Below are 15,681 nucleotides of genomic sequence, written 5' to 3' on the forward strand. Positions count from 1 at the left end.
ACAGAGGCTGTGTTATCAGCCGGGCAAATGAACTGCGATGCCTTCGACATTACTAAGCCATGGGCTTGATGTCACCTGACAATACAAAGGTGACATCAACCCCACAAATATGAACGCCACTTTCCACCGCCATAGGGCAAGTGGGAAGAGCAGGGCAAAGCACCAGAATTGGTGCATTTCATAGATGCACCTTCTCTGTGGGGCCGCTGCAGGCTATTTTTAGGCTCGGAGGCCAATAACTGTGGCCCCTTACCAGCCTGAGAATACCAGCACTCAGCTGTCTTGTTTAGTTTGGCTGGTTGCTAAAAATGGGGGGGACCCCACGCCGTTGTTTTTAATTATTTAAATATGTAAAGAATATGGTGTGGGCACCCCTCTATTTTTGATAACCAGACTTGCTGAAGCTGACAGCTGGGGGTTGCAGCCCGCAGCTGTCAATTTTGCCTGGCTGGTTATCAAAAATACAGGGGAACCCCACAACATTTTTTTTTTTTTTTTTTGGGGGGGGAGGGGTTCCCCATTTTAATAACCAGGAAAGGCTAAGCCTACAGCTGTAAGCTGATATTAATAGCCTAGGAACCTTTATGTATATTGTTTGTTTCCCATAATATCAACAATAAGCCCCCCAGCCATTGGCTTTCCCTCTGCTGATTATGAAAATTGAGGGCCCCCATGCGTTTTTTTTTTTTTTTTTCATTTACTTTTTTTAATTGTCAACAAGAACAGTAAGGTCACCTGAGTGTTTACCAGCTGTTTCTCTTGCTTTGCAAGTGCCAGTGCCGGACTGATAAAGGACCACCACAGGGCAAGTGGGAAGAGGCAGTAAAAGTGTCAGAATTGGTGCATCTAATTGGCGCATCTAATAGATACGCCTTTTCTGAGCAACTGTGGGCTGTTATTTTTAAGCTGGGGGGGGTACAATGTCCATGACCCCTTACCAGCCTGAGAATACCAGCCCCCAGCGGTCGTCTTTCCCATTATTTTAAAGACTGTAAGCCGCAAGGGCCAGGCCCTCTCCTTTCAGTATCAGTCGGTCATTGTTAGGTTGTTCACTATTTTATATCTGTATCTTGTATGTAACCCTCTCTCATGTACAGCACTATGGCATCAATGGTGTTCTAAAAATAAGAATAATATTATAATAATAATGTAAACATATATGATGATATAACCATTTATAAGCATTGTCATTGTGTTGTCAAGTGGCCAGTGCTCTACCGTGATTTAGCCAGGCTATATTAGATGATGAAAGACCTTTTAGAATAAATACCTACTAATATTTTATTTTAATCTTTCACAGCTAAAACTTTCCTTCACATTAGACAAAGAGAGTGGGATGCCTCAAGGCTGTTACATCTACAATTACAGAGACAGCAACAAGTGAGTAAATAATGTAGATGGAAATCGGGACAAGCCGCTCTTGTTGATATGCCTGCACTGCTGGTGTTTGTGTACTGTATGCTTGAGAAAATAACTTGAGAAAAGCGCTGTGTAAGCAATTTCTTGTTTTTTCACTTCACCTTTTTTATACCAAGCTTTCAAAAGCCATGAATTTTTTTAAAGATTTTTTTTTGTACTTATAGCCATATGATGGGCCATTTTTAGCGGAACAAATTTAGTTTATAAAACCATTATTTAACTTGCTACATAAAGTACATCAAACTATCCCCTCATTATTTTGGCGGTAAAGCAAAAACAGCATAGAAAAAACATTACAATGAGGCTCGAGTATACATTTTTTTTTTTAAAGTATATAAAGTTTATTAAATATATACTAAAATTGCTTAGAGAAAGCACACTGGTACATTAATAAAGTGGGTACACCCAGATAGCATATAATCATTGATATATACTCGGAGTATCATATATTAATACAGTCCTCTGTACATATTGCAAATGTATGTAAGTGGTCCCAAACACTTAGGGTATCCAATAATGTACAGGAAAAAAAATCAATAGATGTAAGCTATATTAGCAGTCTAGAAATGAGAATAAATGGCTGGGCAATAGATGTATGTATACCTGTGGAAAACTGGTAGCAGCACCACAAGAAAGTTTGTGGTAATACAAAAAAGGGGCTAAATTGCCATATTAAGACTGAGTAGTCAAAAGCGTATAATGCTGCCAGTCAGACTCATGAGGTTAAACCAGTCATATAGTGAACAAATCAGACAATAAAGGAAGTACATGGTAAAAGGTATTTACCTCAGGAGTAGTTACCGAGGACCCACCACACCCGACGCGCGTTTTACACTGAAATGCTTCATCCAGGGGTGGTTGGGTACTGGCCAGGGAGAATATTTATGATGTCGACACACAATCAGATCATGCATAGGAGGAATCACGTGTGCCTGATTATTGCTTGCCGCCGCATGGCAACCTGTGATTGATTACGCCATTGTTATGGTTGCATATAAGAAAAGCACCTCCCTTGCGGTTCCTGTGTCATCGCTGCCTCATGTTGTTAGAACATGTGATCCAATGAGCAGAGATGCGATGCGTCCTGATAACATGGTAATGCCATTGTTTCCCTACGTTGTCATGTGTCTCAGCAATGCCGTTGTCATAGTGTGCCATCACGTGAGCTGGTGATTGAGATTTGCGTAACGGCACTTCCTGGTTACCAGTGATGCTATTAGGCCACCCCTTCATTGGTATGTAGAAGTTCATCTCGCCGCTATAAAGAAATCAGGTAATGTATCCTCTGTATTTTGATGACCCAAGATGGAAACAGAATGAAAAAAGTTAATTGGTTATCTACTATTGAAGACAATGGAAATGGTAAAAATAAGTATGATGAAAACACCTATAAAATGAAAAGAATATATACCGGTAATTGATGAGTATGTTAACCTCCAATAAATGATAAATGTAAAGAAACCAATGGAACATAGTAAGAAATAATTGATAAAAGTGCAGTAAAATCAAGAAAGAGTATTGATTCTGAGCAGTGTGAATGGTGTCCTGTGTTGGGATATATCTGACTAAGTAGAGTGAACCACTAATGAGTGTGTTAATAAATGTGAAAAAAAATTATCTGGACATGATAAAGAATGGTAAATTAGAGTGCAAAAATCTATGAAAGATATATTTTGGAAAGTGTGAAAAGTGTTGTGTAGGACTGTAGTAAAACGTAAAATTGAACAACCAATAACTGTATCTGTTAGAAAGGCTGATCACAAAAACCTATAAATTCCTGTGGGGTGGTACAGTTCATATTATCAGCGGTGTAGCATTCTAAAAAATAAAAAACTGAAATATGAAAGCGTAAAATAGGTAACAATACCAAAAAGTGAAGAAAAATAAAGATGCATTGTGCTGTTAACCAACCAATTGTCAATCCAAATAATTAATAAAAATGTATAAAAAGAACAGTGGTCACCCCTGTATGAAGAAAAAATTTTGCATCAGTGCCAGGACATTAGTGTATATTATCGCACAACAGCCATATTAAATTAAAATAAGATAAATTAAAAGTGCCATAGTGTTACATTAGCGGGTCAGTCCAAATGATAATGAGATCCACGGGGTTTCCCTTAGTTGTAACCATGATGGTAGAACAGATTTTTTTTGGTGGGGTAAAACCTATAATGACAAGATATTCCGGGTTCAGGCATAGAGACAAAATGGGAGGGGGTGAGACATCTCATAAAAAAAACAAAAAAAAAAAAACACAGAAAAAGACTATGCAAAAATAAATAAAACCAGACTAAAAACAGTTTGTTTCAGAAAACAGTGCATTAGTTACATTTGCCGAGGGGGTGATATGATCTAAATTCCTATCCCGTCCAAAGATGGCTTTAACCCCTTTCTGACATGTCCTAACAATGCCTACCGGTGCCCTGGGCCTATCTGACCAGGGATGTATTATTACTGCATGGCGATCGCCCACGCGCACATACTGTGCGTGGGCGATCGCCACTGGGTGTCCGCTGATTCTGACACCTACACTTAATGCCAGGAGCGATCTCACCCCGCTCCTGGCACTTTAACCCTCTATATTCTGTGAACTAAAGCTATCGGAGCCAGCAGAGGGATGAGAGCCTCTCTGCCTTTGGGTCGGAGACCCCGTGGCGTGACACGGGGTCACGATCGTTGTCATGATCACCCGATGTCGTTATGACGACATCCAGGTCACCAAAGCTAAAAAAAGTTGCTTGATCAGGGCATGATCAGCAACTTTCTCTGGCAGTGCATAGCTGACAGTTTCTACAGCATGGGAATGCTGCTGTATCCCTAAGCTGTAGAAGCGATCAGCCTGCAAAAAATGATCTTCCCATATTGGGACAAAGTAAAAAAAAAAAAAAAAAAAAGGTAAAAAAAGGTAAAAATAAATAAATAATTGTAAAGATATTTATCAAAAATAATAAAACATCAAGATATTGTATCTATAAATAAATATTTGTATAAAAAAATAAACATTAAAACTACACACTTATCACCGCGTCCTCAACGACCCGACCTATAAAACTGTCCCACTAGTTAACCCACTAGTTAACCCTTTTAGTTTTTGTGGTCAGCTTTTCTAACATTAGAGAGTGTAGTTACTGTTCCAGTTGGGTACACCTTGGCGCGGTGGAACAGCTTTATGCGTTTTTTGATCAAAAATACTGTTTACCAAGTACCCTATGTTAATTATTTAATGCACTTGCTTTATTACTTATTTATTTTCATTAGGGTATATGCACATGTTGTTGTTTTTTTCCTTTGGTTTTGTTTGTTTCCATGGCCAGTGTGAACATGCTCTTACATCATGCATGTTTTCAAGTCATACTCTGGCTCAGTTTTCTGTTTTTCTTTAGCCTTTCTAACCGATAGGGTTATTGGTTGTTCACTTTTATGTTTTCTTACACTCTTACACATGACACTTTTCACACGGTTTCCAGAATATATCTTTCATAGATTTTTGCACTCTAATTTGCCATTCTTTATCATGTCCAGATTGTTTTTTTCACATTTATTAACACACTCATTAATTAGTGGTTCACTCAACTTGGATACCGTATATGCTCGAGTATAAGCCGACCCGAGTATAAGCCGACCACCCTAATTTTGCCACAAAAAACTGGGAAAACTTAATGACTTGCGTATAAGCCTAGGGTGGATAATGCAGCAGCTACCGGTAAATGTCAAAAGTAAAAATAGATACCAATAAAAGTAAAATTAATTAGGTTAAGTGTTTTTGAATATCCATATTGAATCAGGAGCCCCATATAATGCTCCACAAAGTTTATGATGGCCCCATAAGATGCTCCATATTAAAATATGCCCCATATAATCCTGCATAAAGGTTAATAATGGCCCCATAAGATGCTCCATAGACACATTTGCCCAATATAATGCTGCACAAATGTTGATTATGGCCCCATAAGATGCTCCATAATGATATTTGTGCCTTATAGTGCTACATAAACGTTGATTATGGCCCCATAAGATGCTCCATACGGACACTTGCCTCATTTGCTGTTGCTGCGATTAAAAAAAAAATCACACTCGCCTCTCGTCGCTCAGGCCCCCGGCACTTTCAATATTCACCTGACTTCATTCCGGCACCACTCCATCTTCAGCCTCTTCTGCACTGACGTTCAGGCAAATGGCGCGCACTAACCACGTCACCACTCCCTCTGACCTGAGCGTCACTGCAGAAGACGCTGAAGACGGAGTGGCGCCAGAAAGAGGAGCAGGTGAATATCGCGTAGCGCTCCCCTCCCCGTTATACTCACCTGCTCCTGGCGCTGTACAGTCTCTGCTTCCCCACCGCCGCAGCTTCTTCCTGTACTGAGCGGTCACTGTAACCGCTCATTACAGTAATGAATATGCGGCTCCACCCCTATGGGAGGTGGAGCCATATATTCATTACTGTAATGAGCAGGACCATGTGACCGCTCAGTACAGGAAGAAGCTGCGGCGCCGGGGAACCAGGGACTGCGCCAGGAGCAGGTGAGTATAATTAGACAGCCCCCGGTCCCCCTCCCCTGCCGACCCCTGGGTATGACTCGAGTATAAGCCGAGAGGGGGACTTTCAGCCCAAAAAAATGGTAAATAGTCAGGCACACGTGATTCCTCCTATGCATGATCTGATTGTGTGTCGACATCTTAAATATTCTACCTGCCCAGTACCCAACCACCCCTAGACTAAGCGACAGTGACTCGAGTATAAGCCGAGGGGGGCTGAAAAACTCTGCTTATACTAGAGTATCTACGGTACTTAAAAAAAAACTTTGCAATATAAAGTGCTAAAAAACTGATAAAGAAATTACTTGTGGGTTGGAATGGAGAGAACCCCCCCGCGCGCGCGCGCACACACGCGCGCACACATACACACACACACACACACACACACACACACACACACACACAGTTTAGCCATTGTTCTGATTTTGTTTTTAGAACTTTCACTATGCTTTAGAAAATGACTCTTTATTATTATTCATTTATATAGCACCATTTATTCCATGGCGCTTTACATGTGAAATGGACAAATATAGACAAGCACAATAAACATGAGCAAAACAAGGCACACACAAGTACAGAAGGAGAGAGGACCCTGCCCGTGAGGGCTCACAGTCTACAGGGGATGGGTGAGGATACACTAGGAGAGGGTAGAGCTGGTCATGCGGTGGTTCATCAGACTAAGGATCTCTGCAGGATGTAGGCTTGTCGGAAGAGGTGGGTCTTCAGGTCCTTTTTGAAGGTTTCCGTGGTAGGCGAGAGTCTGATGTGTTTCTGCAAGTCAATATGATTATACAAAATGTATAGGCTTTTTATGCTTTTGCTGCTTTTTATAGTTTATGAAAAAACTTGCCGTATTTTTCTCTTTGTAAGACGCACTTATTTCCCCCCAAAGTTAGGGCGAAAATGGGGGATGCGTCTTTCAAAGTGAACATGCCTTACCGATACCGTGGGTGTAGGCCACAGGCTGGGATGAGGGGGGTGTCTCCGGGTGCCCAGCGGTTGCTGGCCGGTGCTGCGGGTGTCTCCGGTGCCCAGCGGTGCTGTGTGGGTGTGCGGCGCTGCAGGGGCTCTGCTGACATTTTGCGACAGGCCAGAATCCCAGTAATTCCACAGCTCCCTGTGCGTGTGTGGTGGACTCTGGGAATATAGCCGGCGGCCGCATAACCATCTGCGCATGCTCCGGCGGAGGCCATATTCCCCGTGTCGGCCATATTCCCGGAGTCCACCGCGCGCACACACACACACACCGTGGAATTACCGGGGCTCTGGCCTGTCTAAAAATGTCGTCACAGCCCCGGGCAGTGCTGGGCAACGGAGACACCCGGCAGCAGCACCGGACAAGCACCAGCACACCGCACATCGGAGCCCCACCTCATCCTAGCTTGCGGCATCACCCCACTCCTGCCTCCTCCAGCAGCGACCCTGGGACCCCCCGCACCCACCACCCCCGGTAAGCAATAAGACTAATGGATTATAAGAAGCACCACCATTTTATTAAGAAATCAATTTTTCTTATTTTTCTCCTCAAAATTTGGGGTGCATCTTATAATCCAGAGCGTCTTATAATCTGACAAATACGGTAAAACTGAAAAAAAAAATGGTTTGTGAAATATTTTGAGAAGCTAAATGTTTTATTTTTTTTGTTTCTTTTTAAGTTTAAACTTTTAACAGATATGGCAATACTGAATGTGAGATAAGAGCATGTCTTTCTAGGATGTGAAGAGTTTACATGAAAACTAGATTGGTTATATTTGTTTGTGTAGGATTTTCAAGCTGTAAAAAGTCATGGCAAATTAATTGATTTCATGGGCCAAGCTAAACCTATCCAGAATCTTTTACTTTTTTTTATTCCTTTCCGTAGCAGTGTGCTGTCATAGACAAAGTATCCCTAGTGGCTATGTACTATGTGCATTACACATGTGTTGTCTTGTCATCCTCAAAGCGGGTTTGTATGCGTGCTATCACGATTGTGTAGTGTTATGGCAATGAAGTCATGTCCATTAATCTTTTTATCGGAACAGTTATTGGTGGAATAAGATGTATCCTAGATTTCTCCCAGCCTTAAACCTCCAGGTGGTTTCTTTGCTGCACATGGAATGGAAAATGCGCTTTCTTATTCAAGTTACTTTTTTGTCATCTAGTTAAACTGTAAAGATGCAAACCAGGTGTGGATGATGATGAGCGGACAATCTGTAGCTTTCGTACTGGCTGTGATTGGCTTTCATTCACATTTAAGAAAACTAAACTAGTGTGTATTTAGAAGATGGTTGTTACAGTCTGTACTTTCGGGCATATAATTTAACAAGTAACAGTAATACATCCTTTTAAATAGTGATAAATGAGGCCATGACAAAGCTTTGATTTGTTTTCAGGAAAATAGCTTGGCGCTCAACATCCAAAAGGCAGTAATTGTTCATTAGTGTAATATGTGTATTTCCAAAATCTATAAGTCAAGACTGCTTCCCCAGTACTTATAACTAATGCTGACCTAAATAATTAGTTACCAATAGAATTGTTTCATTTGCCAACTTTTGTTTTGTTGGACAGTGAGAATACATGTCAGACACTGAAGATAACAAACTTGGAAATATGGAAAAAAAAAAAAAAAAATGAAAAATTGGAGTCGAGTAAAAAAAAAAAAATACCATGTTCGGAAAAGTTCAATCTATTAACTGCTGTTGTTAAAAACTGTAAAGAGAAAAATAATCAAAGCAACCAATTTTCTTTTTTTGGTCACCACACTTCCCTAACTTAAAATGCAATAAGAAGCTATCAGTCTATGCACCCCTTTATTATCAATAACAATTCAGCTCGCTCACCGTGCAAATATCAAGCCCTCACTTAGAGCCATTAAAAAAATGTATAGCGGTCATGTCTTAAAAAACATAAGGCAGTTTTTTTTTATTTTATTTTTTATTTTTTTTATACAAATTTCAGATTTTTTTTTCACTCGATCAGAAAAATAATCAGTGCAAATTTGGTATATATGTTTACAGGTAATTTTTACTGATCATTGAACAAGGTGAAAATAGAACACCAAAAAGTCAGAACTGCAAAATATATATATATTTTTTTCTTCAAATAACAAGCCCTGATGTCGAAGCAAAAATAGGGGAATAAAGTGAGGAAAAAATAAAGCTCAGAATCAGATTCTCCTGTCCTTAAATGGTTAAGTCTTTTCCAATTTTAAGATTTCCCCCTTCTCAAATACTATATTGTCCAACACAAAATCAAAACGGATACTTTCCACCATTACATTGCTGATTCACTGCTATGTACAGCACTAGCGATCAGATGATTGCAGCTTTAAGTCCTTTAAGGGGGCTAATAAATACATGACAATAAGAACATGAGAAGTTCAAATCCCCCCCCCCGCCCCATTAAAAATAAAACCATACAAATTTTTAAATAAGCACATACTGTATTTGGTATCATGCATTCGTAAATGTCCGATGACACAAAAAATATCCCAAGCCCCGCAACAATGCAATAAAATGCGATCAAAACATATATACCCCAAAATGGCATCATCAAGAATGTCCGCTTAGAGCTCAAAAACACGGCTCTATACCCCAAAACGTTTAAAGCATTACGGGGTCTTGGAAAATTGTGACACTAGAAAAAATTGTATATATGGGGAGGGGGGGGGGGGGTTGCCAAAAAAAAAAAAAATTCAGAAGTTTGTACAAATAAGCACTTTTATTTTCTAACCACTTTCCAATGCATCTCATGAATGATGCAATTCAAGTGAACAACTTGTCCAGCAAAAAACAATCCCTCATATGGCTATGTGAACCGAAAAAGAAAAGTTATGGCTCTTGGAATAAGAGGAGGATTAAACGAAAATTGAAAATGGCCCTGGGGTTAAAGAATAAAAATCTTTTTCTTTTTTCTGTAGTTGTATTGAAGTAAAGTTTAGCATACAACATAGCAAACATTGGGTTAGAGAATGTGAAAATACATGAACAAAAAATAGGAGGTATCCATAACCTCCCTACATAACACAATATGTATTACTATACAGACTATTTATGGAGATCTCATCCATTCTCCCAGGTAACCTGTGCAAAATTGTGCATGTCTTCACACCCATTAATAATGCTCATCTTGCAGAAAGAACTGCAAACAGACCGACTACAAAACACTTTTACACTACGAGGGGAAAAAAAGGAAGGAAAGGGGAAGCGAAGATGTTAAATATTATGTTGTGCCCAAAAGTAGTCCCAGGGGGCTCAGTGTCAAAAATGTTAGCTCTACCATTCAATATAGCAGTCATTTATTCCATTTGCCGAATATCAGAAAGGCTGCTCAGGAGATTCTAATAGGAGGGAGGACTAACCTGTTATCAATGCTTTCAATCACCTGGCCGCCGTTAACATCTCCAGTGGAAGTTTAGCAGAGTTCTTACCCAACCCCTTAGGCCGGCCTCACACTCAGCGTATGTAAATATGGTCCTTTTTTTACGGCCGTAATACGCGGAAAAGTCCCCAAAATAGTGATCCGTATGTCATCCGTAGGCAGAGTGTGTCAGCGTATTTTGCGCATGGCATCCTCTATATGTAATCCGTATGGCATCCGTACTGCGATATTTTCTCGCAGGCTTGCAAAACCGACATCTAATGGATTTATGTGCTCAAATGTTCGTTAAAACATATATACAGTATATATATGTAATTGAGACACATGTGTATATATATACATATATATATATATATATATATATATATATATATATATATATATATATATATATATATATATATATATATATATATATATATATATTCTGTATTTATATTTAATTCCGTGCGATATATGTGAAAAGCCGGTAATTCAATTGCCGGCTTTTCATTTCTCCTTCACAAACCCGACAGGATATGAGACATGGTTTACATACAGTAAACCATCTCATATCCCCTTTTCTTTCTTTTTTTTTTTTTTTTTTGCATATTCCACACTACTAATGTTAGTAGTGTGTATGTGCAAAATTTGGGCGCTGTAGCTGCTAAAATAAAGGGTTAAATGGCGGAAAAAATTGGTTTGGGCTCCCGCGCAATTTTCTCCGCCAGAGTGGTAAAGCCAGTGACTGAGGACAGATATTAATAGCCTAGAGAGGGTCCATAGTTATTGGCCCCCCGTGGCTAAAAACATCTGCCCCCAGCCACCCCAGAAAAGGCACATCTGGAAGATGCGCCTATTCTTTCTGGCACTTGGCCACTCTCTTCCCACTTCCGTGTAGCGGTGGGATATGGGGTAATGAAGGGTTAATGTCACCTTGCTATTGTAAGGTGACATTAAGCCAGGTTAATAATGGAGAGGCGTCAATTATGACACCTATCCATTATTAATCCAATTGTATGAAAGGGTTAAAAAAACACACACACATTATTAAAAAGTATTTTAATGAAATAAACACACAGGTTGTTTTAATATTTTATTGCTCTCTCAATCCACCTGAAGACCCTCGCTGTGAAAAATAATAAACCAACAATATACATACCTTCAGATGATCTGTCACGACCCACGAAGTAAATCCATCTGAAGGGGTTAAATCATTTTACAGCCAGGAGCTGTGCTAAAGCACTCGCTCGTGCCTGTAAACCCCGGGTGCTGAGAGGAAAGCAGGATGATCTGTACTTACCTTGAGTTGCGGTGATGCGCCCTCTGCTGGATGTCCTCATATGAACTCGAGCGTGGGAACTTTTCCAAGGCTCCAGTTCATGAGGAGCCAAGTTCACAGGGTTACCTATAACCGAGTGTCTGTCAAAAATTTTAGAGAAGGAGAATGTTAGTCACCGCCCAACCCCCAAAGATTCTAGATTTAAGTTCTGGAGGATGGCAAATACCCTGCTCAGGAAATGTACTTGTCCCGTGTTTGGCACATAAATGTTGCATAAAATAATGGGTTGGTTTACCTCCAAAAAGAGCTTCTAGTATGACATATCTGCCACCCGGATCTAAATGAGATTTGGTCACCTGCGTTGGACAAATTGTTGAAATTAAAATCGCCACTCCCCCTCTTTTATTATTGAAGGCGGAGTATGCAGTAGGGAAGGGACTAGCTGCAATGTGGAAATTTTCAGACTTAATCATAGTGGGTCTCCTGCAGACAGGCTATGTCTGCTCTCTGATTCTTCAACTCCTGCAGAGTTACTTTCCTCTTCTTTGGGGAGCTAAGACATTTTACGTTGAGACAGTAGACTCGTCATGATTAAAACCTAATGTGTGAAAAAGTGCAATTTATTATTATTGATAAATTATTGAGTTTTCAGGTTTCTTTTGAATATATTACTCACTAGTAAGACTCACTGGAACGAGCCATTTCCAACTCCTCAGGAGAACCCTGGTCAGGCAAGACTCTTTACTTAAGGCCGGGGTCACACTAGTGATGAATACGGACAAGTGCTATGCGATAAAACATCGCATAGCACTCGGAGCAGTATTCCTCTATGGGGCAGCTCACATCACTGTTTTTTTTCTCTGCTGTTTTCAATGTGTGAGTGAAATTCCAACATGCTGCGATTGTCACCGACACTCGGCCAAGTCTCGGCTCACTCGCACCCATATAAGCCTATAGGTGCGAGTGAGACCACGCATATCACTCGGATATGATCCACATGATGTGCGATATATGCTGACCTTGGCAATTGAGGAGATGGAGAAATTCATTTCTCCGCCTCCTCCGCAGCTGTGCTCCGATTTTCTCCGTGCAAGAGGCTCGGAGCACAGACGCATGACACTCGGCTCCCGCTCGCAGCATCTCTCGCATCGGATGCCATACGCTAGTCTGACCCCGGCCTAACAGTGGGAACCACGACCTCAAAAGGGGGTCTGTGCAAGTGGAGGGAAGAGACATGAGAGGCTAGTGAGACAGCAATTAGCATTAATCCATGACATATAACTCTGTATATAAAGATCAATATTCCCAGGTAAATTCCTGGCAGGGGGGTAACTCATGTGGCAATAAATGAGCCCACTAGATAACTTAAAAAAAAATAGGCTACCTTGATAGCCCTAACGATAACAAAAAGCTATATGAACGTTATCCCCTGTATATCTAATATGCAGGAGAAGCCCCAAAAACTAACCAGAAGGGAAGGACTATAACTAATCACGAAACTTGCCACTAATTTCTAAAAGCCTAGTAACTGCATTATATCCTGGATACCAAATTACGGCACAGGTCAAAGCATTTATAAATTGAAATGATACCGGCTGGTACAAGTTAAAGATTTCTCAATGCCAAGTAGAGAGGCTTTAGGCCATGTGCCCACGCTGCCGATTCCATTGTGGAATTTTCCGCAGCGGATTTGATAAATCCGCAGTGCAAAACCGCTGCGGTTTTTACTGCGGATTTATCGCAGTTTCTTTTGCGGTTTCCGCTGCGGGTTTTCACCTGCAGTTTTCTATTGGAGCAGGTGTAAACCCGCACCAGAATCTGCACAAAGAATTGACATGCTGCGGAATGTAAACCGCTGCGTTTCCGCGCGTTTTTTCCCGCAGCATGTGCACTGCGGATTTCGTTTCCCATAGGTTTACATTATACTGTAAATGCATGGGAAACTGCTGCGGACCCGCAGCTGCAGATCCTCTGCGGATCCACAGCAAAATCCGCAGCGTGTGCACATACCCTTAGAGTGCTGCATTAAACTGGATAAAGTCAGCGTGGTCTGGGAGGTGGAAGGGCCACAAAGCTTCCTCTGTCCCCTCAAGCTCTTCAACCCCTTCCTTCTCTCCTGCTCCAAATCGGAGGGAGAGTTGGGGGTACCTCCAAGGGTTGAGGAGCGTCCCAATCCAGAATCTTAAATCGTGGCATATTCAGCGCTTCAATGAATAAGTCTTTATTGGCATTTTGTACGCCAGTCTTCATGAAGAAAAGAAAGAGGAGCAGATCCGATCATAAAGTCAAACCCTATGGGGTGGTGAAAAAAAATACAAGTTTATTAACATTCAGGTGATAACAAGGAAAATCAGAGCAATGTGGAATAATACCTAAAAACAAGGGGCTCACATCCACATAGTAACAAATCGGTATTTAGGGGAAAACCATGTTACATACAGTCATGATTATTACAGCGACAAAGAAGGCGTAGATGGTAATCAACAGAAAGCCACTGGAGAGTAAGGGTATGTGCACACGTCCGGATTTCTTGCAGAAATTTCCTGAAGAAAACCGGAAATTTTCTGCAAGAAATCCGCATTTTTTTTTTTTGCGTTTTTTTCGCGTTTTTTTTAGCATTCTGCAAGCGTAATTAGCTTGCAGAATGCTAAAGTTTTCCAAGCGATCTGTAGCATCGCTTGGAAAACTGACTGACAGGTTGGTCACACTTGTCAAACATACTGTTTGACAAGTGTGACCAACTTTTTACTATAGATGCTGCTTATGCAGCATCTATAGTAAAAGATAGAATGTTAAAAATAGTAATAAAAAAAAAAATGCTTATACTCACCCGCAGACAGCTGATCTCCTCACCGGCGTCCGTTCCGTATAGATGGTGTGCGCGCGCAGGACCTTCCATGACGTCGCGGTCACGTGAGCGGTCACATGACCGGTCTCGACCAATCACAGGACCGTGACGTCATCGCAGGTCCTTCACCACACACCAGCTATAGGAACCGAAGCGGCAGCATGCACCTGAGAGGCGGGAAGACATCGAAGGTGAGTATATCACTATTTTTTATTTTAATTCTTTTTTTTTTACCACTTATATGGTGCCCAGTCCGTGGAGGAGAGTCTCCTCTCCTCCACCCTGGGTACCAACCGCACATAATCTGCTTACTTCCCGCATGGTGTGCACAGCCCCGTGCGGGAAGTAAGCAGATCAATGGACTCCTAGGTGTGCGGAATCCCCGCAATTCCGCATTTTTAATGAACATGTTGCTTTTTTTTCCGCGATGCGATTTTTTCGCGGAAAAAATCGCAACATTTGCACAAAAAATGCGGAATACACTGTAAATAATAGGAGGCATAGGTTAGCGTTTTTTTCGCGTTTTTATCACGGTTTTATAGCGAAAAAACGCGAAAAATCCTGAACGTGTGCACATGGCCTAAGAGTGGGACAGCCCAAACATATAAAAATCAATAGGTGGTCCGGGAACAGGTAATGAATGAATTTTCTTTATCTTTTAGTGGCCATGTACCACAAATATACCCCAGTCGGGTTAGTGTATATAATCATCATTTATTCTACTTCACTGTTGTAAATTATAAGGAATTTATCTACCTTGTTCTCGCCCCACCCGAGACCCACCCACTTTTCAGAAAATTGGCAGAAGTGGCAAAAAAGTTTACAACATTTCAAGTGGTATTAGACCAAAATTATGTCAAACTGCTTGATGAATCTGTTACAATATCTGTGGCCAAGTTAATATTTGTGACTAATTCACCCTCATGATGGCTTCTGAAAACCTATTCTACACTCACTAGAAGTCATTTTTTCTAGGTATTTGATTAAGGCTCAGTATGTCACATCAGTATTTGTAAGCCAAAAGGAGGAGTGAGTGAAAAATACAGAATAATAATAATCTTTATTTTTATATAGCACTAACATATTCTGCAGCGCACAGTTTGCACACATTATCATCGCTGTCCCCTATCAGTATGTCTTTGGAATGTGGGAGGAAACCAGAGAACCCGGATGAAACCCACGCAAACACGGAGAGAACATACAAACTCCTTGCAGATGCTGTCCTTTGTGGGATTTTAATCCAGGACCCCAGCTCTGC

At 40.9% G+C, this 15,681-nt stretch overlaps 1 protein-coding gene across 3 annotated transcripts in view; it reads left to right on the forward strand.

Annotated features, from left to right (window-relative positions):
- The window catches only part of DIS3L2 (DIS3 like 3'-5' exoribonuclease 2), a 445,122-nt gene that overhangs the window by 356,637 nt on the left and 72,804 nt on the right, over positions 1-15,681 (forward strand). For all 3 annotated transcript variants that reach the window (XM_077290198.1, XM_077290196.1, XM_077290197.1), the window contains one exon: positions 1,301-1,380. In XM_077290198.1, the coding sequence (XP_077146313.1) occupies positions 1,301-1,380 (80 nt within the window). The remainder of the gene's footprint in view (positions 1-1,300; positions 1,381-15,681) is intronic.

The sequence above is a fragment of the Ranitomeya variabilis genome, chromosome 2 (assembly GCF_051348905.1).
Source record: "Ranitomeya variabilis isolate aRanVar5 chromosome 2, aRanVar5.hap1, whole genome shotgun sequence".
Classification (NCBI taxonomy): Eukaryota; Metazoa; Chordata; class Amphibia; order Anura; family Dendrobatidae; genus Ranitomeya; species Ranitomeya variabilis.